At 37.6% G+C, this 27,316-nt stretch overlaps 1 protein-coding gene across 8 annotated transcripts in view; it reads left to right on the top strand.

Moving 5' to 3' along the window:
- Window positions 1-27,316, top strand: part of cadps2 (Ca++-dependent secretion activator 2) — a 167,886-nt gene that overhangs the window by 79,721 nt on the left and 60,849 nt on the right. For all 8 annotated transcript variants that reach the window (XR_009269303.1, XM_058766608.1, XM_058766611.1 and 5 more), the window contains exons 7-12: window positions 10,188-10,299; window positions 10,736-10,875; window positions 18,354-18,420; window positions 19,117-19,225; window positions 20,120-20,326; window positions 23,299-23,435. Coding sequence is in view for 7 of the 8 variants with exons in the window: in XM_058766608.1 (XP_058622591.1) it covers window positions 10,188-10,299; window positions 10,736-10,875; window positions 18,354-18,420; window positions 19,117-19,225; window positions 20,120-20,326; window positions 23,299-23,435 (772 nt within the window). In the remaining variant the exon portion in view is untranslated. The remainder of the gene's footprint in view (window positions 1-10,187; window positions 10,300-10,735; window positions 10,876-18,353; window positions 18,421-19,116; window positions 19,226-20,119; window positions 20,327-23,298; window positions 23,436-27,316) is intronic.

The raw sequence follows: 27,316 nt of genomic DNA, 5'->3' as shown, positions 1-27,316 counted from the left end.
CGTTTTTGTTAAAAGGGTTATCATGAAAAACATATTGAAAAATTCTTCAAAATTGTGTACAATTATTTTTAAATCATTTAAAACGTCTCAGGTTACATATGTAACCATGGTTCTCTGAGTAGGGAACGAGACACTGCGTCTTCTAGGGGTCGCTATGGGGAACGCCGTCAGCGTGACCAGTGTCTGAAGCATATATACAAAAACACCACATGTTGGCCGGCGACAGCCTATGACGTTACTACCGGCACGACCACAGTATAAAGGGGCGCCGGGAAAATATGTCATTCACTTCTTCGTCTGAAGCTTGCGTCCGAAGCATGGCACCAAGCCTAGAGGACGCAGTGTCTCGTTCCCTACTCAGGGAACCATGGTTACATATGTAACCTGAGACGTTCCCTTTCGAGGGAACTTCGAACTGCGTCCTCTAGGGGTCGCTATGGGGAACGGAATACCCACGCCACCATGCTGAGGGGAGTGCAAGCCAAGCACAAAAAGGCGAGCACTAAGTACCAACTCTACCCGGCTAAGGGAGTTGCCCCTGGGACGGTTCGACGGCTGTCAGTGACATTATCCCCTTCGGCCAAAAACCTGAGCTGCATACCCCAGAACTTACCTGTTAGGGGCCGGGCCTCCTGGACCCAGGGTAGAGCTCAAAGGCTTGGAATCAGAAGCAGAGATTCCTTTAAGGGTATACGACCAAGCGCCTAGGATAGTAACTAGGTCTTGGCCTGTCACCCAGGGGCTACTGCTTGCTCTGCATGAGTTCTGAAGGAATTGCCTCAACAGATCCTTGGTAGCAACACCCTGTTCAAGTCAGTATCACTGGGGATACATAGGTAGAGTGGGGCCCAAGGTGAAAACCGGGACCTGACCGACTCAAAGAAAGGGCACGAAGCCGCAGCGTGTAACCCATACATACAGGATTTTAGAAAGATCGCAAAACAATTGGTGTGCGATCTTACCACAACGTGGCTTTCAGAAAGTGCACAGAGACTAGCGTGCGCACTTACCATAACATGGATTTGAAACGCCGTTCTGAAGAGCGGAGAACCCAACTCTCAGCATGAGAGGGAACTCAGACGCTCAGAAGGGAGCGGCATGCTCATAGGTGACCCTCTATGGCGAGAGGAGCACTGCTAGCTCGACCAACAAACATAGCTCTGGAGAGTGGAGAACCCAACTCTCAGCATGAGAGGGATCTCAGACACTCAGATGGGAGTGGCATGCTCATAGGTGACCCTCAGTGGTGAGGGGAGCGAATGCTAGCTCAACCAACAACATAGCTCTGGATAGCGGAGAACTCAACTCTCAGCACGAGAGGACTCCCAGACGCTCAGATGGGAGCGGCATGCTCATAGGTGACCCTCAATAGTGAGGGGAGCGATGCTAGCTCGACCAACAACATAGCTCTGGATAGCGGAGAACTCAACTCTCAGTATGAGAGGACTCCCAGACGCTCAGATGGGAGCGGCATGCTCATAGGTGACCCTCAATAGTGAGGGGAGCAACGCCAGCTCAACCACCAAGGACAGCATAGGGCTGAATGACAGAACTCCGGAGAGCGGAGAGAAACCAGCTCTCAGTACGAGAGGGAACTCAGATGCTCGGAAGGGAGCAGCATGCTCATAGGTGACCCTCTATGGTGAGGGGAGCAACGCCAGCTCGACCAACAAGGAGTAGCATAGGGTCACAGAGCTCTGAGGGAGCGGAGACCCCAACTCTCAGCATGAGGGGGAACTTAGACGCTCAGAAGGGAGCTGCATGCCCATAGGTGACCCTCTATGATGAGGGGAGCAATGCTAACTCTACCAACAAGGAGAGCAACCCAACAGGGAGGCATAGAGAGGCCTAACAACCTGAGGCTGCTGATGACAGAGCTCTGGAGAGCGGAGAACTCAACTCTCAGCATGAGAGGAATCTCAGACGCTCAGATGGGAGCAGCATGCTCATAGGTGACCCTCAATAGTGAGGGGAGCAATGCCAGCTCGACCAACAAGGAGAGCAAAGGGCTGAATGACAGAACTCTGGAGAGCGACCACTGGCCTAAAAAACTGGTAAGCCCTCCAGAGAAGCTGCCACAAAACTTCTGGGCTCTATACTTAAACCCTAGCAGGGGAGACACACACTCTAGGCAAGGGCTCAGGGAGATTGCTACTTAAAAACCCTCGGAAGGGGAGCAGCCCCTAAGCTAGCACATAGATATCTTCAGATAGCCCTGCACCTTCTCAAACCAAAGAACTGAAGTAAAAAGACCCGCAGGTCCTGGAACTGCAGTGTTGCAAGTGTGGAACACATAAATACCAGTAAAACTGGAACATACTCACCCATCCATGGTTCCTGCTCATGAGATCAGTCCCGGAGGCAAAATCCGAAGAGTCGGGTCCAGACCATCAGTAAGGTAGTTTCTATGAAACATAGAACTTAACCAAAACATCATAAGTCCAGCATAGAGACTGCAATGATTTAAAGCGCAGGTTTCTTTCTTGGTCCCCACCCAACCTCGGTCAGGTGGAATAAAACGGTGGTTGCAGGGGAATTAGAGAGGAAAGGGAGTAGATGTTAAATTCTTACTCTGGTCCGGATGAGAGCGTTGAGAATGCTTCGTCTGGATCACCTCCCTCAGGTCTTGCCTACCTCTCTTTGACCCGTGCCTCCCTCTAGCCCAACCCGCAGGCGGGGGAGGGGCACGAGTCGCAACACTAGCCTTTTGTGCCCATCTCTGATCCCCAGATGGAGATGGGCCAGGATCCCTGCGTTGTTCGGGCTCAGACATGGACCTTCTTGGAATTAAGGTTTTGAAGGCCGCTGAGCGTCTCGACGGAGGTACCGAAAAGCTCGGAAGGCGAGACTGGAGCATCGAGAAGAAAGCCCTTCTCTTTCTTCCCAACATCTGCCAGATTCACCCACAGATGTCTCTCCATTACCACCATGGCCACCATAGACCTGCCCATAGCAGTGGCGGCCTGCTTAGTGGCACGGAGAGCCAAATCCGTGGTGCGGCGCAGCTCAGCTACTTCATCAGGTGACAAGCCCTGACCATTATCCAGGTCCTTCAGCAGATCAGCCTGGTATGCCTGAAGCACCGCCATCGTGTGCAACGAAGCAACAGCCTGACCTGCTGCTGCGTATGCCCTGCCATTTAAGCGAGATGTTTCCTGAAGGGGCTTAGATGGCAAGGAGGGAGCCTTGAGAGAGGATGTCTCGCCCACAGAGAGATAGCTAGCCAGCGTCTCTTCCACAGGGGGCATCCCCTCATAGCCGTTTTCACGCATCCCCTCAATGTTAGCATAACTGGTATGCTGAAACCTATGAATGCGAGAGGAAAAGCTTTTTCCATTCCCTCTCAACCTCCGCATGGAGATCAGGAAGAAATGGAAGGCTCACTCGAGCTGGGGGCTATGGCCAGAAAGATAACGCTCATCGAGACGACCCCGCGGCGCCACCATCTTGGCCCGCTTCCACGGCAAGTCAAGCCTCCCCGTGGCGCGTTCCATAACCTCCAACAGTTCGTCATATGCAGGGCAGGAGGATTGAGAGGGCTCAGTCTCAACTTTTTCGCCCTCAGACATCTCCTGCTGTTCCTGGGCATAACCCAGCAGAGCACTAGCCGCTGGATCAGATGATGTCAGAGAAATCACATCATCGTCATCCAGCGACTCACTCTCGTTCGCGGCCGACGATTGCGAGAAGGAAACCCCCCTCTCTAACTCACGAGCCAGCTCCGCCTGCGAGCCCCACGAGCTCATTGTCCTCCGTGCCTCAGCAGCAGTGGGTCTTGAGCCGCAGGAAGCAGACGGCTGTCCCTCCTTCCTCGAAAAGAGAAACAGACGAGAGCGGAGCTTTCTCATAGAAAAAAGCTCACAGTGCACGCAGATTGCCCCCTCGAGCACATCGCGTGCGTGCTCCTCACCCAAACAAAAGACGCAAAGATCGTGTGTGTCATCAGGTGTCAAATAACGAGGACACGGATGCACACATCTCTTAAACGCCTTGCTAGTGCTTGCCATAGTAGGAAATCGTTTCTTACCTGTAGAATACATGCTTCAAACAAAACAGTCACTGAAGACGAAGAAGAGAATGACGTATTTTCCCGGCGCCCCTTTGGTCGTGCCGGTAGTGACGTCATAGGCCAACATGTGGTGCTTTTGTATATATGCTTCAGACACGGGTCACGCTGACGGCGTTCCCCATAGCGACCCCTAGAGGACGCAGTTCGAAGTTCCCTCGAAAGGGAACTAAATTATTATAAAGGAGTAATAATATAATTTATTTATTATTAAATTTTTTTAAATGACCACTTCTTTAATATAATGGGTGTTGCAAGGGAAAGTTCCTACTATCGAATATATGTCAGATATATGTGATTGTATTATACTGGAATTAAATTAGAATTACATTTTAATCTGGCCAGTGATGTCATTTCCTGGAAATGTAGTTACAGAAAAGGCATTAGACATTTATTACAAGTCTTTTATTGGCTTTGTGCACATTACCTACAAATGAAAGCATAATGAAACCCATTTTCTTTAAGGTGTTTATACTTCTTTTTTAAAACCGTTTTTCCTTGCAGAAGTACTCTTAGCTGAAACTCTCCCCTGCAAATCTCCTGAGACCGTTTAAGGATGATTATTATTTCCAAATAATGTCAGTGTCTGGTTCTGTTGACATAATGTTGCAAATGAATGCGACTAAATTTAGAAAGTCATTTTTAATATGAATACGGTATTGCGTCATTGTACTGATTTTTAATTAGATGCAAAGATTTGTTGTTTTGTTGCCTTGGCAGCAGTTTGCTTAATAAATAGTCCTCCCTACTTGTTTAGGGGATCAGACAGCCTCTAGGTGGTGAGAGGTCAGTTTTAGACCAGTAACGTCAACAGACCTCCCAAAATATCCATCCACTTTTGAAGCCCCCCAAGGCGGGATTGGGCTCTAGACAATGTCAGTCAGAGTGAAGACTGAAGGATCTTGTCTGTCGGTTTCATTGGCAACAGCTGTAGCTGAAATTTAGTGTTGGGTTGGACCAGCTGTTCATACAGTAGACAAGCATTTCTTATTTAAATTGGAATGTTAAGTCCACACTATATAGGGGCTTAGTAACTATTAGCTAGTTTGTAACTAACTCTGTACTTAATTTTTGTTGCACTGTTCTTAAGGCAGAGTCTAACTTAGCTTGCAACCTCCCCATAAATACCTTCAATACCTTTAATGATTCAACAGCAGCCTGTTCCTCACATAACTAATGATAAAAATTCAGAAATCCAATTTGAAATTAATAAGGAGCAATAAAAACAAAAACAAAAGGAAAACATAAGAAATGGCATTTATTTATTATGATTGATTTTATTTGGCATGCAAAACACGAGTGATGAACACAAGAGGTGTGCTGTTTAGATCAGGTTTGTGTTGAAGATCTGCAAGTCATTTATTCACATGTTCTCTCTTAAAATGTAGACGAGTGTAAATGTCAGCATTATAAAGGATGAAAGTTTGTCAGGTGAAAAATGAGCTTGTTGATGCCTTTCAGTCAATCTGCTATTTTATATTAAAAAGAAAAATGCGTCTGGCCGGGATTTCTAAATGGCCCAAAATGTCCGGGATTTGGCTTTTGCTTTCTACAGTCGCCATTCATTGCGTGCGTTTTTGTATTAAAGCCTTGTGCGGGACTGTTTTCTTAATCCTGCTCCTGAAAACATTCTTTAATATTGAATATAGGCTAATTTTTGTGCATCAGGGAGCCACTATCAATATGCGGAGTATTTAAATCACTTTGGATGCAGCTCATGTTGGATGCAGGGTTGCCAAATGGGTTTTTCCACGGAATTGGGCTGATTTTAAACTGTTGCGGCAGGTTGATTTTATCCCGTGGGTTAAAGGTTTGAAATATTGCTTAAATTAGTACATTTGACTGAAATGCTTGTATTGAAACATTTTGCATTCTACCTATGATGAACTGTGGTATATGTTATGTTTTGTGAAGGATGGCACTGTGGTAGGAAGCTGTGTATGATCAATCTGCATAACAGTGACTGTAAAATATGTAATTTAGATATGGAAATGACATTTTGCGTTTTGATATGGGCTATGGTCATCGCAATGTCGGCACTAGTTGGAGCTGCTTTTTGGCTGATTTTGCATGTTGAATTGGTGTAGGGCAGTCGGTGAGTGATCACCACGAGAAAAAAAGCATGTTGAAAGCGAGAAAATTCCAAAGTCAAGAAAACGCACAGAGATCAGGAAAGGTCCTCGAGCTGGGATTCGAACTCGGAACGCCCATAGCACAATGACACTGTATGTTGGCGTGCTGCCCACAAGGCTATCGGCGCCGACCACATGGACTATTTTAACAATGTCCTTACTACCTTTCTGGGCCTTGAACGTGGTAATTGTGTTGCTGTCTATGAAGGGTCAGAAAGCTCTCAGATTTCATAAAAAATATCGTAATTTGTGTTCCGAAGATGAACGAAGATCTTAAGGGTTTGAAACGACATGAGGGTGGGTAATTAATGACAGAATTTTCATTTTTGGGTGAACTATCCCTTTATTATGCAGATGCAAAACGTGTCTTTGTGGTGTGTTCAAACACCACTTTTTAGCCCAGGCACAACCAGTGTTGGGTGTAATGCATTACTAAGTAACGCGTTACTGTAATTAAATTACTTATCCACTGAAAAAGTAAAGTAAGGGATTACTGTTCATTTTTAGGTAATTTAATTACAGTTACTTATAAAGTACTTGCGTTACATACACTAAATAATTTCAACAGTTCTAAAATCAATATTGAATTTGAAATCTAAATTTACCATCTAAAGATAAAATTGAATGCAGCGGCGTTAACCCTCCGCGCGCCGGTTCGTTCACTTTCAGATTTCCCTGATTCACAGAGAAACCTTAAATACTCAGATACATATAAGTAGGGTTGCCAACCGTCCCGTATTAGCCGAGACCGTGCTGCCGCGACTGAGAGCGGCTCGACGGTGTTTAGTGTCCTGCAGCAGCAGCAGCGAGAGCAAGTGACTTCAGCACAGCTGAAGAGTTCTGCGTTCAAATGCACGCAATAGGCTAAAGCTTGCCGCAAAGCCCCAGCAAACATGACCATGAATGTGTCCGCGGGAAATAGTAAGGACATATTTGAATTATTTAATAAACTATGTCTTCTGAGTCCGTGTCGCAAGGATGAAGTTGCTGATCCTGACTCGCCGTCTCCTCGTTAGACGCGCCTTTAGAGAGAAATGCATCTTTATTGATTATGATTAAGATTATAATAAAACTGTTTTCGATTTTTTTTTTCGTTACGTGATAATTTAAAGCTTTCTATAGATATATTTATCATGTCTGTGAGGCATGTATTCGCTCAGCTTCGGTTCGTTTTTGTGAAGCGCTCCTGTTCAAGACGAGACGGCAGAAAACGCATCATGTTTGTTTTCTTTGTTTAATAAAAGCACAACCTTTTGTTGATATTGTGAGTGCACACAAATAAAAGTAGACCCTTTACAGTTCCGAATGATGTATTACTCTTACCTTTATCAGAAAATTTTTTTTTTTTTTAAATGACAGCATAGGCTATTTTAAGTTGTTTCCACTGAAAAAATGCAAGTGATTTCCCTGGTGCCTCCATGTCCTGCAGAGCGCGCTTTAGCTTCCACTCTCCGCACAAACTTGGATATAGGTTAGCGTACATTCTTATTATAGCGCAGGTTTAACGTTTAAACATTATTATATGCTTGAACTGTTTTAGTATATCTATAGATTTTATTTTAGGCAAGTCGAGATGATTTGAGAAGGCTAAATTGATCAAACATAGGCTATGATCCGCTCACTGTATGCTGCTGGCCGCTTGGTCGTTGTACATTATATAAAACTTATATTTAACGAACAAAAATACTCCAAACGTTTTTCTAAATTAACTTAATGAAAAAAAAGAATATAATTTCTGTAATTTATTCTTACCTACATTAGTTAACGTGTTATTTTTACATAAACCTGTATGGATTTTACTAGTTGGGCTTTTCATGAACATCTTACCAAATGTATTGTTTAACTTTTAAGCTTTTTTGTTATTCAGATATTTTGCAGAGTATTTCTATTTGTTAACCAAAGAAGGTTAACATTTTTTATAAAAATGTTTAAGTATTAAAGTTGTGTTAAATCTAAAAGGCTAAACTATTCTATGTTTGACTCAAATTGAAAGAATAAACAGTTTAATTTCTATTAAGGTTTATAGGGATTTTAAGATGTAGCCTAATTAGCGATTTGAATAATTAAGTTACTTATTGAGTAACTAAGTTACTTTTCAGACAGAGTAATCAGTAAAGTAATTTAAATACAATATTGATGATGTAATTAGTAACTGTAATTAATTACTTTTTGAAAGTTGGCTTTCGTCACTTCTAGTTTTTAATTGCCAGTTTGGTGTGTCACAACCTTAAGAGATCAAGATTTTTATCATTAGCCCACCTGCTGGTTGATCCTGTAACTATGGCTGCAGAGAGCATCTTTCTCTGTTAACTGACTAAAGCCCATTGAGCTGAAAGGGAATGCTACCAGATCTTCAGATATTGTACACTTCCTTTGTAACATTGAGGCCGATGGACTCCCAGCCTGGATTCACGCAGAGGCTCAGACACCATAGACTGTATAACCAGACAGTGATTCAGCAGGATGACTCAGTGTTTGTTGTAGACAGTCTAGACTAGCTGTGAAAAGATGTGCGAGTGTGTCTGTGTGCTGAATCATGATTAAGGATTTAAATGCTTAATTTGATTGAAGAGTTTAATTGGTTCCAGTATTTGTTCTGCTGAAGCATGTACTTTTTTTATCAGTATATTCAGATCTCGTATGTTAGCTCAACCAAGTGTACATACTGCACAGTTTGTCTGCATTGCAGGCCTTGTTTTAGTGTTTATGTTACAGAGGAAACATGCTTGGCTTGCCATATGACATTCAAAACACTGTCTGGGGGCTCTATTGCTTTAGAAAGCAGAAGAACTGAATTAGATGTGGGAGTCGACTCCTACAGTCAGTTTGCCACAAGCAACTGTTGGCCCGCTTGAGAGGAAGAGTTAGTTTGATTACGTTGTTGTGTGTTTACTCAGCTATAGATATGCAACATATCTGTATTTTTGTAGTGATCTTATCTCAGAAACTCACACATAGACGTGCACTGACAGACTGATATGCAAGCATGCTATACATAAAGAGGACTCTCGGTCACGCTCTGCCAGCTTTCCTGACAGACTTTGCTTTTAGAGTCAATATTTGTTTTTATGTCTTTCTTTTGGAGTTAAATGATGTTTTTTAAGTTGAGCTATGTTTTAAAGTTTTGTTTTTGGAGTCAGGTTTTTTTTTTTTTTAAAAGTCTTGTTTTTGAAGTTATGTTTTGTAAGCCAGTAATTGACTTTTGAGTCTAGTTTTGGAGTCGAGTGTTGTTTTGCATTTAGGATTTGTTTTTAGTCTTTCTTTTGGACTCGAGTTGTGTTTTTACATCTTTTTTTTTTTTTTGGGTGGAGGGGTGTAAAAATTAGTTTTTTTAGTCTTGCTTTTGGAGTAAAATTTTTCTTCAAGTCTTGGTTTTAGTTTTGATTTTGGAGTCAATTCTTGTTTTCTTATATATATATATATATATATATATGTATGTATGTGTGTGTATATGTGTATATATGTGTGTGTGTATATATATGTATGTGTGTGTTATGGCATGCCATTCAGGAAAATTTGAGTATATATATATATAATGTGTATATGTATGTATGTATATATACATAGTCCTAGACTACAATGTAAGTCTGAGCTGTTTCAAATGAAAGAAACTTGCACTTGTTTTTGTAGTTAAATTTAGTTTTTTAGTCTTGCTTTTTGAGTCAAAATTATTTTATGTCTTGATGTCAAGATCTATCATATCCAAACAAACAAAATGTTTTGTCTGTTAAACTGCTTTCTTATTAGTTTAAAAAAATAAATAAATAAATAAACACAACACTGAAGTAAAAAAATAATAATAAAAAATAAATATAACAACAAAATCCAAGTTTTACAAAAGCAAATAGACACTTTACCATCCCACATACTAATTTGATCAAACAAAGACAGCAAATATTCAGCAGACACTTCATCCTGGGTCTGGAGAAGTGGTACATACAAAATTAGGTCTCCTATTGAGACAGCTGATTTGTTTTCTTCTTCTGCAGGTGGGGCACACAAGGAGATTTCACCACCACACACCCCCTGCCTGCAGTCAAAGTCAAACTCTTCACCGAAAGCACTGGAGTCCTGGCTCTGGAGGACAAAGAGCTGGGCAGGGTGAGACGAGAGTCTGTCCTTCCGTCCACCGCTGAGGTTTACATCAAGCTACCTCTGCGTTCGATCTGCACAACGTGCTCAATTATTGGCTGATGTTGCGGGAACAGATGTTCTGCACACAGTGTGTGAACTGTGATGTGCGTGCACATGCGTTTGTATGTGTGCGAGGGGAAAGCGAGCTACAGGCGAGGAAATCTCTAGTCATTAGGGCTCATGCTCCCAGAGTAACAGATGGAGACTCCCCATTAGAGACTCGCACCAAACAGACTGCACCTCCTCCATCTATTTTCTCCTGCCGTTTCTCTCCGTTCATCAGTCTAACCCTCTTTTTCTCTCGTCTCCCATCATCCCTTTCACACCTGTCTCTCCAGCTGCCTATCCAGGTGTATCGGTCCTAATAATCTGTTTCTCTCGTACTTTCTCTCATTCTGTCTAGGTGGTCCTTCACCCCACTACAAATGGCCCCAAAACGGCAGAGTTTCACAAGATGGTAGTGCCTAAGAACAGTCAAGACATGGATCTGAAAATCAAACTGGCGATTCGCATGGACAAGCCCCCCAACATGAAGCACAGCGGGTACGTCTGTAATGATGCTCATATCCTGACCTCCAGGATCCGAATGCATCCTCACGTGTTATTATATAAGTCACGAGAAGAGAAAAAATACATTGCACAAATGAAAACTACAAATAGAAATTCCATGGATAAATAAATAATAAATAAGTTTTATTGAATAATACACGGGTCATTTCTCACAGGTAGGAAATAATCTGCATTTTTAATTATTATATAAATATAGAATAAATATGTAAGTCTTAAAGTAAACTTTTAATGATGGTAATGGTATGTGTCAGTTTGTTTATATATATATATATATATATATATATATATATATAAACAAACTGACACATACTATTACTATCATTAAATATATATATATATATATATATATATATATATATATATATATATATATATATATATATATATATATATATATATATATATATATAATATAAATTTGGTTAGCATTTGATTGAATGGGGAAAATATACTAAACCTATTCAGCTGGAAGCAAATTTACATGAATGAGGTGCATTGGACAAAATGTGGTTATAGTGCCACCTTGTGTTCATTTATTATTCTTGTGAGTGTCCTCATGTCACATTACGTTTCCTTGGATTTCTAGGAGCCTCTCGGTATCAGTATCTTGTCCCTGATGCCTTAAGAGTTTTCATAAAATACCCCAAACTCGCTCTATCTATTATATTATATTATATTATATTATATTATATTATATTATATTATATTATATTATATTATATTATATTATATTATATTATATTATATTATATTATATTATATTAATTACTTATTTGTATTTATTTTTTTATTTTATAAAATTTTTATTTATTTAGTTTATTTAAAATATACAAATTAAAATATATATACTTGTAAAAATAAAAAAATACCATTTTAAATAAATATCATTAAATAATATTTAATTTAAATATAATAATTTGAATAATTATATTGAAAATATTTTAATTAAGCAGAAATAAACAAAAAATTAATTTCATATATAAAAATATCAAAAATATTAATAAAAGAAAATCAATTTAATTAATCGAATTAGCTGGTCAAGAATTTAGAGTTGTTTTTTGTGGTATTTTCTGATATTTTCTAAACAAAATTACAAGGGGTGAAAACATTCTAAATTAAATATTAAATAAAGAAAATTCAAATAAATAGCAACATGAAATAAAAAAATGGCAATATTAGACATAAGTAAACCAAAACTTTATTATAAAAGTATGTTTATTTTTAATTTGCTGTTTACGAATTCAGTTTTGGTATGTAAACAAAGTTTACAAAATCTAAGCAACAAAATTACAAGGGACGAAAAACCGATTATAAATTAAAAAGTAAATAGTGAATATTCAAATAGCAACATTAAAAACATTAAATAAACATGTGTCACTGTTAAACAAATAAATTAATTATTTAAAAGGAAGCATTATAACAGTAGCTTTTTTAAATTTGCTGGTCAAGAATTCAGATTTGGTATTTTTTAAAAGTGACAAAATTGCAAGGGAGGGGGTGGGGGAAACGACAGATTCTTCTGTCTGTCTGTATTTACTCATCCAGAATGAGCTCTGTCAGTAAATGCCATAGTTCTCAGAAGTGAGTAGCAGCAGTGAAGATGCGCGGGACCAGCTGCTGAGGTCCTTCCCTCAGCGGGCCGGGGTCAGGGGTCAGATCAGTGCCATCAGCCTGCTAATTACACAGAGGCCCTGTGTGCTTCCTCTATAGAGTGGCTCCCTGAGAGGCCTGCTGTAATTGGCAGAAGCCTCTTCAACCTGCAATTACCTTTTTAACGGACCTCACAAGACATTGCAGAGGACCACTTAAACGCTCAGACAGACAGACGCAAACTTACTCAGACCGTTCTCACACAGATACTGTGCTGAGACATATTGATAATCAAATTTATATTAATTGTGACATTTTTTTTACATTTTATTGATTTGCTCTAAAATAGAAACTCTATTTTTATTTACTCACCCTCTTTCCATAAGACACTTCAGACAATATTTTTAATGAATAATACTTGAAAATAGTCTTTTGGTGCATTTAAGTCGGAAAGATCACATTTACCAGTTGAACGCACACGAATGCCACAACAAAGTATAACTTACTTTTAGCCCTGAGGTTCAAAGTTTATGACATATGTAAGAAAACAAGTCAGATGCAATGGATGCGAGTGATGGTAAATTGTAAAAAAAAAAAAATTGTGGTCAGACTTTATTTTAAGGTTAAGTTTTCGCTATTAACAAACCATTAACTACGACTTTTCGCTTAATAAACTCCTAATTTGCTGCTTATTAATAGTTAGTAAGGTGGTTATTAAGTTTAGTTATTGGGTAGGATTAGGGATGTAGAATATGGTCATGCAGAATATGTGCTTTATAAGTACTAATAAACAGCCAATATGTTAATAATAGGTATGGTAATAAGCAACTAGTTAATAGCAAAAATTTGTCCCTGAACTAAAGTGTTACCCAATTTATTTATAATAAAACTAAGTTGAACGTAGGGCTGGGCGATATGGCTGAAAACTGTATCACGATATCAGTGTTTCATATCGGTCGATATCGATAATTATTGATATTTTTTATGACCCATTTAAAATAATGAGTCATAAAATATTTATAAATAAGGACCAGGAGAAATATTTTAAATAAGGACCAGGAGAAAGATATATTACATTTTAAACATTTTTATTTTAAACTTAACCTTCCTCTGATCATAATCCCCTCAGTTATTAAGACAGAAATGTAAACAACCATGGAAAACAAATAATTAAAATGTAAACATAAGTCTAAAGTCACAATGAACACTTAACAATTATCTCTTAACATTTAAGGTGCAAAATGAAAGAAAATGTAAGAAATGTTTAATAAAGTGTAATAAAATAGTGCAAAGTGTTAAATATAAACAGAGAAACCTGAGAATTTTGTCCCAAGTTTAGTGCTAGGAAGTTCACTAGCTGTTCACCTTCTGGTGAATAAAGTGTTTTTAAAATATGTGCAGTGTTTTGTAAACATAAATAAAACTGAGGTAAACTGAGATACATCTGTAATATAAAAAAACAAACCTGATACAGTACAGTAACATTGTTTGAAATATAAAACCTGCAGAAATATGAAAAAGTAACTCTTCAAGTTATTCTTACTCTAATCATATTTGAAGTTGGTGGTCTGCTGCTTGTGCGGTGTTGCAGCTACAGATGTTGTTGGTTGAATACGGCTGTGCTCCAAAGGGTGAGTGCGGCTAAGGTGGTACATCAAGTTCGTGGTATTACCAGTCTTGGCGGGGACGACGGTCTTGCATAATTTGCAGACGACATTGGTCTGACTACGGTCAGACTTATAATATCCAAAAAACTGCCATACTGGCGAGCTGACTTTTCCTCTTTTATTTAAAATTTCCTCGCTCGCTGCGGCACTCATTTTCTGCTTATGAAAAGGAATCCAGCAGACCAGCACGAGACAACGATATGGCGCAACCAAACTGATACTGTTACATGATTGGCTGTTAGCGTGTCACTCCCTACGTTGCTAGGTTACCAGAGAGCAGTGCCTTTGTTAATGCAACCTCTGTTTTCTTCCGACAAAGAATAAAAAATATTGAACGTTTTATCGAACACATTTTTTATTGATATCGATCACGTGTCTATCGCGATACATATCGTTATCATTTTATCGCCCAGCCCTAGTTGAATGTACAAAATACACTTTCCCATTAGGTTCTATTAGTTAATGCATTAACTAACAGTAACTAACTAATGTTAACGAATGAAACAAAAATGAAATGAAATGTTACCAAAATACAATAGGATTGTACAATTTTGATAGAATATATAATAATTAAATTTACAACAGATTAATAATTTAAATAAAGACATAAGAAAGGAAAAACACACCTGATGTATATTCTTTATTCATTTTGTAAAAATAACAAGTAATTTTAAAAACACACCTTAAACACTGCTGATGTAATTACGACTTTTTGACTTATAAATACGTCAGTATTTGTATATATATATATATATATATATATATATATATATATATATATATATATATATATAACAAATTCAATGCTCATGAACGTCACCAAAAGTCATTATTACAGTAATTGCAAGTGAGAAATTCAGATCTTTCTTTAAGCCCAGAGTTTCCAAGTTGGAAGCCTGTCAAAGCAAAAGAAATGGTGGATAAAATGGATACGTCTGATGGTAAATTTGTTGCAATTAGTAACTTTTTTTCCTCCATTAACAATAAAATATGTAAATTGCATGCAAAAAATACATTAGTATTTTGATTGTACAATATATATAGATACATATATGTATAAAAACATAAAAACAAAAATCCAAAACACACCCAATATTCACTCTTTTTTTTTTTTTTTTTTTTTTTGTAGAAAAGTTCAATTGACATCTTTCTCTGACCAAAGTGACTTGAACATATTTGACGTTGTAATTACGTCTTCCAAACTCGTAAATACGAACTTCCCAGAAGGACTTGAACGCAGCATTTGACTCGTGCAGCATATTCCAAATCCTCTAAAGCCACATTTGTGTGAGGAACAGGCTAAATTCCTGATGCTTTTTGGTCTCATTTGAGATTTGTAAGACCAAAATCGTACCATTTCAGTCTTAGGTTTTGTCCAATTACTCATATACCCACACGCATCCACAAAAACAAACACCTGATGACTGTCCCAGTGCATGGGAAGAGAGAGAGAGCGATCTGCGGGGAGATTTTCAGGTTGAGTGCACCCCATTAAAAGAAGCCATCTGTTTATCAGCAGAGCGACTGAAGAATTGGGAGCCATTCAGTTTTGTGGAGTGACCCCAGTGTGGCCCTGAGAGAGAGAGCTGCCAGCTCCAGTCTGATCAGTCTGTCTCTGTCTCACTTATGCTCACTGGCTCTTTCTTTCTCTCCCATGCTCCTTTTTTCTTTTTTACTTCTTTTTGTATGCCTTTAAAACCATCTTTGCCCTCTTTCGTTTGAGGGCCAGGGCACACATTAAAGCCCTTTTTACACGTTTGCATTTTTCTCTTATAAAATCTCTTTTAACCTTACCCTTTGGTTATGGCCTCACATCGCATTTATGACTCATTGATTTGTTATTGCATGCAATATTTTATACTACCTATGCTAAAAGCAGTGAAGACTGAAAGATATAACATTGTAATGGGAGTTTAATGCACTGTTGTTTCAGTATTATTTCTATACTGTTATAGTATTTTAATAATATTTTAGAATTTTCTTGTATTTTTATATTTTCTGTTTGTTTGTTTTTTTGTCATTTATTTATTCATTCATTGTTTGTAAATTTTTCTCATCCATTTTTTTTTTTTTTTTTTTCAGTTGTAGTTTTAGTCATTTTAGTACTTAAATTTATTTCGCAAAGTTGCCAAGGCTCCATTTCTAACTTTCCTACAGGTTTTCCTAATTTATTTTTATTTTATTTGTATTTTTTGACTAATATTTGTATTTTTAATAGTTTTAGTTAAGTGCAAAGAGCAAAGGAACAATGTACTGATGGCTACAAGTATGTATTTCTATGCAAATTATTCATGATTCAGTTTTTAGATTTATTTTTATGTCCGTTTTAGTAATTGTAGTTATAAAAGTATATATTTTAGTTGGTTGCCAAATGCAGCATTTCTAATCTAATATTTATATTTTATTTAGTGCTGTCAAACGATTAATCGCAATTAATCACATCCAAAATAAGTTTTTGTTTACATAATATGTGTGTGTACTGTGTACATTTATTATGTGTATATATAAATACACACACATACTGTATATATTTCAAAAATATTTAGATGTATTTACATGTGTATATTTATATTATATATAAATATATTTAAAATATAAACTTATTTTTCTTAAATATATGCATGCATGTGTGTGCATTTATATACACACAATAAATATACACAGTACACACACATATATTATGTAAACCAAATATTTTATTTTGGATACGATTAATCGTTTGACAGCACTCATTTTCTTTAATTTCGTTTTTTTTAAATTACTGAAGAATTTTTTTAAGGTTTTTTTTATTATTTATTTTTTTTAACTTTTTTTCAACACTGGTTTAAGAGCAAAGAAACAATGTACTGATAATTACAAGAACACGTCTATGCAAATGTAAAAAAAATATATATATATTTTTAACATATATTAAGGTACTAAACCGAATGCCAGTTGATTTAATAATGCCATTATTTTAAAACCACAGAGAAATCAGATCTGCTTGTGTTTCACAATAAGGCCCAATGAAAAAAATCTACTTTCTGCAATACTGCCATTAAACCACATGGGCGCACTGCAACCGTTGTAATAACCACTTACATCTAACATCTAATGCCACTTTTTCTCATAGTGATCTCTTAATATGTTTAATTTGACTTTTTGCAGTCATATTGACATAAATTGTGAGGTTAACGTTTGTATCGTGTTTAAAAGCTCAATGCAGTATCATAACTTGCATCGTGCAATTTATCCGAACCTATTGACTTTTCCCGGATGTTAATGAACGCTGAGAAGAACAGGTTATTTGTAAATTAAGTCTTTTTGTAAACAGGTTGAGTGCTTTCTACTGAGTAGGGTAGAAAAATATAATAAATCATATCAGCTAAAGAGGATGAATCTGACTCCATATTTCAGTTTTATTTAGCAAGTGTTGTAATTTAGGCTGTTATGACTTGTATTCATTTTTTTGCGATTCTTTTTTGTGAAATGAAATATTACTTGTATTTCTGAATTAATCACACCAAACAGTTAAAAATTATATTATTGCAATGTTACTTGCAATGCTTTGTATCTTGAGAAGAATGTTATTATTATTATTATTGTTCAGATTGAGCCAAAGTCGGCTGGAAAGTGCCTGTGGAGCGCCCGTTCACCCGGAGGTCGTCTCGCCCGCCGTTATCCGGCCATTGTTGCCGTCTAAATGGGATCATGTGTATCAGAAAGGTGTCGGAGAGTGAGCTGAAAATCACTTTCACAAGTGGATGATTACCTCTGCCACATGTTAACCCAGATTGGCCCGCTTCCATGCACTCATTGCTCCCTCAACCTTGACTGGAGCTTTTTCCCCCACAGGCACTGTGTCCATTTATGAAGAATTGATTTCACCTCACCCATATTTCTGCACACATCCTTCCTTTTTGTTACATTTCTAAGAATGTGTGCTTAATCAATAGCCGAAGATGTTTTTTTTTCCCTCTCTGTCATTGAGTGAACATGACAGAATTCAGGCGTTTGTGGAATTAATGAATGACAGCAACTTAACTCCATAAACTTTCTATATGGGTTTTGCACCTTGGCTTAATGAATATGGTGTTATATTTGAACATCATGATTTTTTAAATCGTGTTCGTAAATGAAAATATCAAGGGAAGTTTCTGCTGTCGATCTGATTAATCCATGACACTCATCGTAATGTAGTTTTTTTCTCTGTAGGTATCTTTACGCCTTAGGCCAGAGAGTCTGGAAGCGATGGAAGAGGAGATATTTTGTGCTTGTTCAGGTGGGCAGATTTCCTAATTACAGCTTTAGATATAAATTTAATTCATTTGCTTGGGAGAAAAAAAAAAGTTTATGAAATGATTTTGTCAAAATAATTAATTTTTTTTGTTTTGTTTTTTTCTCCAGCAAATGAATTTTTGAATGTCCCATGCATTTTGAAGGAAAACTATAGTTTTTAGCGTAAAAGAGTGTTGTACCATCATCGATTTAATAAAATAAATTAATAAATTACTATCCTACATAACTACCGGCATCATTTTTGTGTAAAATATTTTATGTGCTGTAATATAAATAAAGCTGTAATTATTTTGTGATTTGTGTTGAATGAATCATCAGGTTCTGTTGTTTAATTTGATATATAACACACACACACACACACACACACACACACAAATAATAGCAAGAAAAATGGCTGACCAGTCAGAGAACATTGTGATATCATAATTATTTTTAATTGGTAAATTTGAGTGAAATACCACAATAAATCCTTGCACACAATATAAAAATGCCATGTTTTCGTTTGGTGTTACCTGTATTTGTGACATAAATTACACAGTTTATATAGTATATATATAATAAGTGATACATTTTTAAAGCTCTGTGTAGTGCACAAATATAGGAATATTTTAGTACAATTTAAAACTAAAAAAAAAAAAAGATTGTGTTAAGATGATTTCCTCTCTGTTCTGTTGTTCAGGTGAGTCAGTACACGTTTGCCATGTGCAGTTACCGGGAGAAGAAGTCAGAGCCGCATGAGCTGATGCAGTTGGACGGGTATACGGTAGATTACTCCGATCCGCAGCCAGGTACACTCACGCTTCAACACTAATGCCTTATTTATTAATACTCATGTGGGCGTTTTGATTTTAGTTCAAAATTGGATGAATAATCATCATGGTTAAAATGAATTTCAGTGACCTCTGTCTTAAATTTGAATTTCACATTTGCTGCATTTGAAAGATGCACATTATGAGCTTAAATGAAGTGGAATATATTTAATCACAGAGAATGAAATTAGGTGGAAATAACATGTCAAGATTTAGAATATTTTGTATTAATAACAATAATGCAATAGTGTAGAGTAAAATAAATTTGTAATGTTATTTTTATACATAAATACATATTAAATGTATTATGAATATCTGTATTATGTTGAAAGTTATATATGTTTGTTTATAATCTTTTAATAATATATTTTATTAAAATATAAATATCTATAAAATATTTTTGTGTGTGTTTTTTTTAATGTTTATCAGAGTCCAAAGTAACATTACTTTGAGATTATTTTGCTAACACTTTAGTATAGGGACCAATTCTCACTATTAACTAGTTGCTTATTAGCATGCCTATTATTAACATATTGACTGTTTATTTACTACTTATAAAGCACATATTCTGCATGACCATATTCTACATCCCTAATCCTAAATTTAACAACTACCTTACTAACTATTAATAAGCAGTAAATTAGGAGTTCATTGAGGCAAAAGTCATTGTTAATGGTTTGTTAATAGTAAGAATTGAACCTATAAAATAAAGTGTGATTATTATTTTTTAGCATCAGCTGCATGAAACACGTTATGATTGATGTGTAGATGCCTAAATAGAGCAACAGTAACGCACATGAGCGTATTTCTTAGTGAAGTGTTCTTGGGTGAATTGACTGATATGGATTAATTTGCTAAAACAAATCTCTGTAGGTCTTCAGGGAGGCAGAGCCTTCTTCAGTGCTGTCCGAGAAGGAGATCTGGTGGTGTTCGCCAGCAATGACGATCAGGATCGCGCTCTTTGGGTCCAGGCCATGTACCGTGCCACAGGCCAGTCCTATAAACCAGTAGCGCCCGCCCAGAACCAGCAGAACTGCAGAGGAGGGAACGCCCAAAAAGATGCCCCTGTGTCCTTACTCAGTATGTTATATGTCATACTAATATGATCCCAATAAGTGTTTTTTGCATTGTGATTCTCTTGATTTCAGACCATTTTTTTAAAATCCTCAAACCTGAAACCGTCAAAGGCGGAGAGCGAAAAGAAGGTGGGCTCTTTTTCTGCCACCTTCAGCTGTCCTCTCCTGAATGGACTTTGAAATTGGAGGTTGTGGTGGCCAGCCATCGATCCATTGGGCCGCAGCACAGACACAGTCTAAACAAATGTCAGCGGGGGGCTTGAATAACCCAAACACTGCTGCTGAGTGAAAGGAGGAACACTTACACAACTGAAATGCTACAGTTTGCTCACTTTCAACAAACGGAGAGTGAGCCGAATGAGGTTTATGTCATTATCGCCTATGAAGAAGCGTTCTGTGAGCTCCAGGGCATTCATTTAACGTAAAAGCTAAGGAACATGGCTTAAAACTAGCATTTCGATTTATAAATCTGCTCATATATATATATATATATATATATATATATATATATATATATATATATATATATATATATATATATACGTGTATATATGAAATCACCATAAAGCTTCCTTTTGAGCACTGATGGTGATTTTGAACATAAAACTGGCTTTTATGAGTTAATAACCTTCACAAGCGCCGCCATTTGACTTTCATAAAATGTTTTTCAAGGTCTCTTTCCTCTTGTCTTACTGGACCTCATACACATTCGAGGTTCAATGCAAAAGCCACCTCGAATGATGGCGAATTGTTCGACAAAGAACACGGAAAGAACATGGAAAAGTTCCTCAATGCCTGTCAGATCACAAAAACGGCATGAATGTGCGAAGATCATTGCAGCCACTGATAACCGTGGTATTCAGCCAATTAAAGGGTCAAGCATTCTTTCAGAAATACTTCTTATTCTTCTTACAGATTGAATTTTCATCACTAAATGAATCCGATGAATTCACCTAAAATCCAGTCCCATTTGACGCCCGTTAAAAAAAATCCGCTATGTTTCGGCGAGTCAATGAAGTTATTAACTCGTCCTGACATTGGACTTCCTATCATGGATTGATTCGCACAGATCTGTCTCACCGCCTTACGCTCAACACTACCCAGAGTCCTCTCATAGCCAGATCGGTGTTTCATATCTGAAGGAACACCGATGTCCTGTCCTGCCTCATTAGTCTTTGCGACTCCGGCTGGATTCATTTGAAGCGACCCGCCGGGCCGTACCTGCGATATTGCCCCCCCCCCTGCTGCCGTGTTGATACCTGTCATAAAGCTCCCATCCGCCTTGTGGAGAGATGTCAGATGGATGTGACTGCTGGCGTGACCGCCTGGACCGGGCCCCTTCAGCTGGGATTAAAGACGACGCACCCCCTCCACACTGACTCCGTCCACTTGTCCATGGATAATAGCGGTAAGTTGAAGTTGACACGAATCAATGTGCTGCTCATGTCAAACCCCATCAGTCAGAATCTCAATGTGGATCAATACCACGCTCCTCTTTTGTCTCTTTTTTTCTTGATGTAACGAACATAAAATGACCTACATCGAATTAAAAGAACAGACAATGGGCCGGCGCTTGTCGATTGGGAGATGGTACTTCTGCGCACCCAACAAGTGATGTTTTGGGGGGAACCAACAAATGCCCACACTGCTTCCAGGCAAGAATGGGGCTTTTCGCCGTCAATACCAAGTCGTTGGCATGCCAGAAATGGCAGCGTTAATAAAAGCAATCACTAATGCTCGTCTCAAGAAGGTGCCGCTGGCCATGGAGGCGTCAGGAGATGCGTCTCAAAAGCCTTGGTCTTTTGTGGTCCTTGAGAAGCGAAGGCCCTCGCTCCGCATATGTGGGCTCTCAACACGCCGCCAGCGAGTGTTAGGCTTTTCACGGACCTCCCATTAGCCCATTTTGAGGACGTTCGTGAAAGGACTGGAAATGAACTTGGGCACACTTTTAGTGCTTTCTCCTGCTTTTTCTGCCTCGCGTCTTTCTCTCGGCTCCTTCTTTCTCTGACTTGCCCTGACCCCTCGGCCCCTTCGCAATGTTTTTTTTTTTTTTTTTTCGCTCCCGCATTCAATTTCCCCCCGTTCTTTTCCGCCCAAACCGTGTCAGGAAGTCTGAATGCGTACGTCGGAGAACGTGCGCCCGCGTTCGTCCTAATTACAGCGCTCTCACAAAGGTGCGCTCCTTTTACTCAAGGTCGAGACTCAATCAGAACGAGGGACATCACTTTTATACAACTCACCTGTCTTCACCAGTCACCGAAAAATTGCTTTAAGTGCTTTGAAGTCATACGTTATTGTTTATATTCTGTTTCCACACAGCGGAGTTTTAAGCGTTTAATGCGCTAAAGATCAGAACATTCAGCCCGTCACGGCTTAGCGAAGTGGTTTATAGCCAGACCTGGCCTTTATTTTAAAAGGCTGAATGCTGGTTTGAATGCAAGAGGTGTTCGAATGATAAATTAGAGCACTTTGGTGCTGATTTTTATGTGGGCATGTGGACAAAGTGCTAATATTTTACAGCAGTTTACAGCCACGCTTCGCTAACGTTTCAGAGCGCCTGCCAGCTGAAATGTGGAAAACTGAGTTTCACAGTGTAGCTTTGGCCAAAAGAGGTGAAATGCAAACACTCAGGCTGTGTACGGAGATGGAGAGTGTGTAACCAAACACAGATTTCGGGCTTTTACACAGCGCTTCAAGGTGTGAACCACACTTGTGTTCCACTACAGTGGCTTCATTTGAATAGTAGGCTAGTACATATAAAATTGTTTGAGATATATGTTTGGCCTTTTATATAATGCTGTTTTGAAAATAATTAAATGTTTGTTTTCTTTGCCGTAATGGACGTCTTTATGTATTTACAGCACAAACAGGCATTAACTGGCCATCTATCGTGGTGGGGATGGGATTTTCAGCACAAAACAGTGCCGTATGCCAGCTCGTGCCAGATTTCTGACTGTGTGTGTGTTTCTGGCACAGGTTTGGAGAAGACTCAGAGACAGGGAGTGGAGGAGCTCATCTCTGCCATGCCCTGCAACTTCGATCACGCCAGCCTGTTCTACATCCTGCAGAAACACACGCTCATACACCGTATGAACGACTCCTTTTCCTGCCTGGTGAGAGCACAAAAGTGTTGTGACGGAGAAGATGTGTTATTATATGAATAATTACACTTATTATATAAAATGTGCTTTTTGTTCAGGTAGTTAGTGATTCCTCTGAACAATTCTGGTTTCTTTATGGTCCCAACTTTTTTTGTACTTTTAAGAAAGAAAATTTTGGGAAGACAGTCAAGATATAATTTAGGTAATAAGTAGTGCGATCACGATTAATCACAATTAATCGCATTCAAAATAAAAGTTTTTGTTTACATATTATATGTGTGTGTACTGTGTATATTTATTATGTAGTACACACACATACAGTATATATTTTGAAAATATTTACATGTGAATATATTAATATTCATATAATTTATATTACATATAAATATATTTAATATATTTATATACTATATATAATATATAATATATACATAAACAACAGTTTTCTTAAATACAGTATATACATGCATGTGTATGTATTTATATATACATAATAAATATACTCAGTGCAAACACACATATTATGTAAACAAGAACTTTTATTTTGGATGCGATTAATCGCGATTAATCGTTTGACAGCACTAGTAATAAGTAAGTGTAACCCGTGTTGGGTGTAACGCATTACTAAGTAACATGTTACTGTAATTAAATTACTTATCCACTGAAAAAGTAGAGTAAGGGATTACTGTTCATTTTTAGGTAATTTAATTACAGTTACTTATAAAGTACTTGCGTTACATACACGAAATAATTTCAACAGTTCTAAAATCAATATTGAATTTGAAATCTAAATTTACCATCTAAAGATAAAATTGAATGCAGCGGCGTTAACCCTCCGCGCGCCGGTTCGTTCACTTTCAGATTTCCCTGATTCACAGAGAAACCTTAAATACTCAGATACATATAAGTAGGGTTGCCAACCGTCCCGTATTAGCCGAGACCGTGCTGCCGCGACTGAGAGCGGCTTGACGGTGTTTAGTGTCCTGCAGCAGCAGCAGCGAGAGCAAGTGACTTCAGCGCAGCTGAAGAGTTCTGCGTTCAAATGCATGCAATAGGCTAAAGCTTGCCGCAAAGCCCCAGCAAACATGACCATGAATGTGTCCGCGGGAAATAGTAAGGACATATTTGAATTATTTACTAATAAACTAATGTTTTCTGAGTCCGTGTCGCAAGGATGAAGCTGCTGATCCTGACTCGCCATCTCCTTATTATATGCGCCTTTAGAGATAAATGCATCTTTATGATTAAGATTATAAATAAAAGTTTGTTTTCGATTTTTAATTTTTATTTATTTATTTATTTATTTTTTTCGTTACGTGATAATTTAAAGCTTTCTATAGATATATTTATCATGTCTGTGAGGCATGTATTCGCTCAGCTTCGGTTCGTTTTTGTGAAGCGCTCCTGTTCAAGACAAGACGGCAGAAAGCGCATCATGTTTGTTTTCTTTGTTTAATAAAAGCACAACGTTTTTTTGATATTGTGAGTGCACACAAATAAAAGTAGACCCTTTACAGTTCCGAATGATGTATTACTCTTGCCTTTATCAGAAGAAAAAAATGACGGCGTAGGCTATTTTAAGTTGTTTCCACTGAAAAAAATGCAAGTGATTTCCCTGGTGCCTCCATGTCCTGCAGAGCGCGCTTTAGCTTCCACTCTCCGCACAAACTTGAATATAGGTTAGTGCACATCATTATTATAGCGCAGGTTTAATGTTTAAACATTGTTATATGCTTGAACTGTTTTAGTATATCTATAGATTTTATTTTAGGCAAGTCGTGATGATTTGAGAAGGCTAAATTGATCAAACATGGCTATGATCAGCTCACTGTATGCCGCTGGCCGCTTGGTCGTTATACATTATATAAAACTTATATTTAACGAACAAAAATACTCCAAACGTTTTTCTAAATTAACTTAATGAAAAAAAAAAAAAAAACTAAACGAAATATGATCATTTTGCCATTACATACAAAACTGAACTATTTTAATAGCCGAAACAGTAGTATAAGCTGTTTTGGGAGAAGGGGAAAAAAAAGACGTGCTCGGGTCGGTAATTCTGATAAGCTGTCGGACACGGGCCGGCCCAGGGCCTAAATTTGAGGCCTGTGCAGAGCTCTACTGGCACTATCGCCAATTCTGTCCGTGTTCTGACTTCAGTAAATCAGTTTTGGTGAATACAAACAACGTGATTAATTTTCATGAGTCCAACATCCCGCCGCGCAAGAGACGTGGTCAGTAAGATGTCTTTCACTATTGTAATGTTGTTAAATAGAGAAAAACATTTTATATTTAAGTAGGCTTACTAATAGCATAATTCTTAACCTTATTCTTGAAACACAAAATGACCAATAAAAAGGTGTCAAGCACCAAAACCAGCCCATATAAATCCATAAGCTGTCTTTAATTGAAAAATACGTATTGTGTGCGTGCGGGTATACACGGTCACTCACCCAACGCAAACGCCCACACCCAGATAAAAAAAAACAAAAAAACAAAACAAGATTCATCTAATTTTCATCATTTTTGAAAGAAGACCTGCTATGAGGAATTTACCTCATAAGAACAGCGCGATCTGACTTGACTTTATTCAGCAGAGAAGATCATTTCTGTAATTTATTCTTACCTTACCTACATTAGTTAACGTGTTACTTTTACATAAACCTGTATGGATTTTACTAGTTGGGCTTTTCGTGTACATCTTACCAAACTGAAATTTATTGTTTAACTTTTAAGCTTTTTTGTTATTCAGATATTTTGCAGAGTATTTATATTTGTTAACCAAAGAAGGTTAACATTTTTTTATAAAAATGTTTACGTATTAAAGTTGTGTTAAAGCTAAAAGGCTAAACTATTCTGTTTGACTCAAATTGAAAGAATAAAGAGTTTAATTTATATTAAGGTTTATAGGGATTTTAAGATGTAGCCTAATTAGCGATTTGAATAATTAAGTTACTTATTGAGTAGCTAAGTTACTTTTCAGACAGAGTAATCAGTAAAGTAATTTAAATACAATATTGATGATGTAATTAGTAACTGTAATTACTTTTTGAAAGTAACTTACCCAACACTGAGTGTAAAATAAATGTACAAATATAAGATGAATGTGTTTGACTTGTGTTTGGGAATCGTTTGAACTGCATTGGTTGCGCTATATGGTTTTGACTCACTAATAAGAACTGACTCATAAGTATCATTCATTTAGGAATCTGTTGGACTAAGTTGTCGTGCTAAATTTATTTTTTATACAGTTGAAAAAAAAATTTGTTCAGGAGTAGTTTGGACTACACTGGTTGCACTACGTTTTGATTAACTAAAAAGAACTGATTCATGAGAATGATTTGTTTGGGAATTGGTTGAACTACATTGGTTACGCTATATGGTTTTGACTCGCTAATAAGAAGTGACTCATAAGAATAATTTATTTGGGAATCAGTTGGACTACACTAGTCATGCAGAATGTTTTTTTATTCACTAAAAAGATGGCTCATAAGCATCATTCGTTCAGGACTACATTAATCATAAGGAAATGATTCACTTGTTCGGGAATCATTTGAACTACATTGGTTGTGCTATATGGGTTTGATTCAATAATAAGAACTGGCTAATAAAAATCAACCATCATCATATTCTGGCTGCCCTACGGTTTTGATTTACTGAAAATAACTGATTTGCTCAGCAGTTGATTTGGCTACACTGAATACGCTGTATATCTTTTGATTCATTAAAAAGAATTGACTCAAGAATAATTTGGGAATTACTGTTTTTTCGGAATCATTTGTTCAGAAACTAGTTGGACTGTATTGATTGCGTGATATGGTTATAAATTATTGCAAATAATTTATTAAGTTGTTCAGTTGAATTGTTTTGCTGACACTGGTTGCACTGTGTAT

The sequence above is a fragment of the Onychostoma macrolepis genome, chromosome 25 (assembly GCF_012432095.1).
Source record: "Onychostoma macrolepis isolate SWU-2019 chromosome 25, ASM1243209v1, whole genome shotgun sequence".
Lineage (NCBI taxonomy): Eukaryota > Metazoa > Chordata > Actinopteri > Cypriniformes > Cyprinidae > Onychostoma > Onychostoma macrolepis.
Note: the sequence above shows the minus strand (reverse complement) of the source record. Positions and strands in the feature narration are given on the sequence as shown.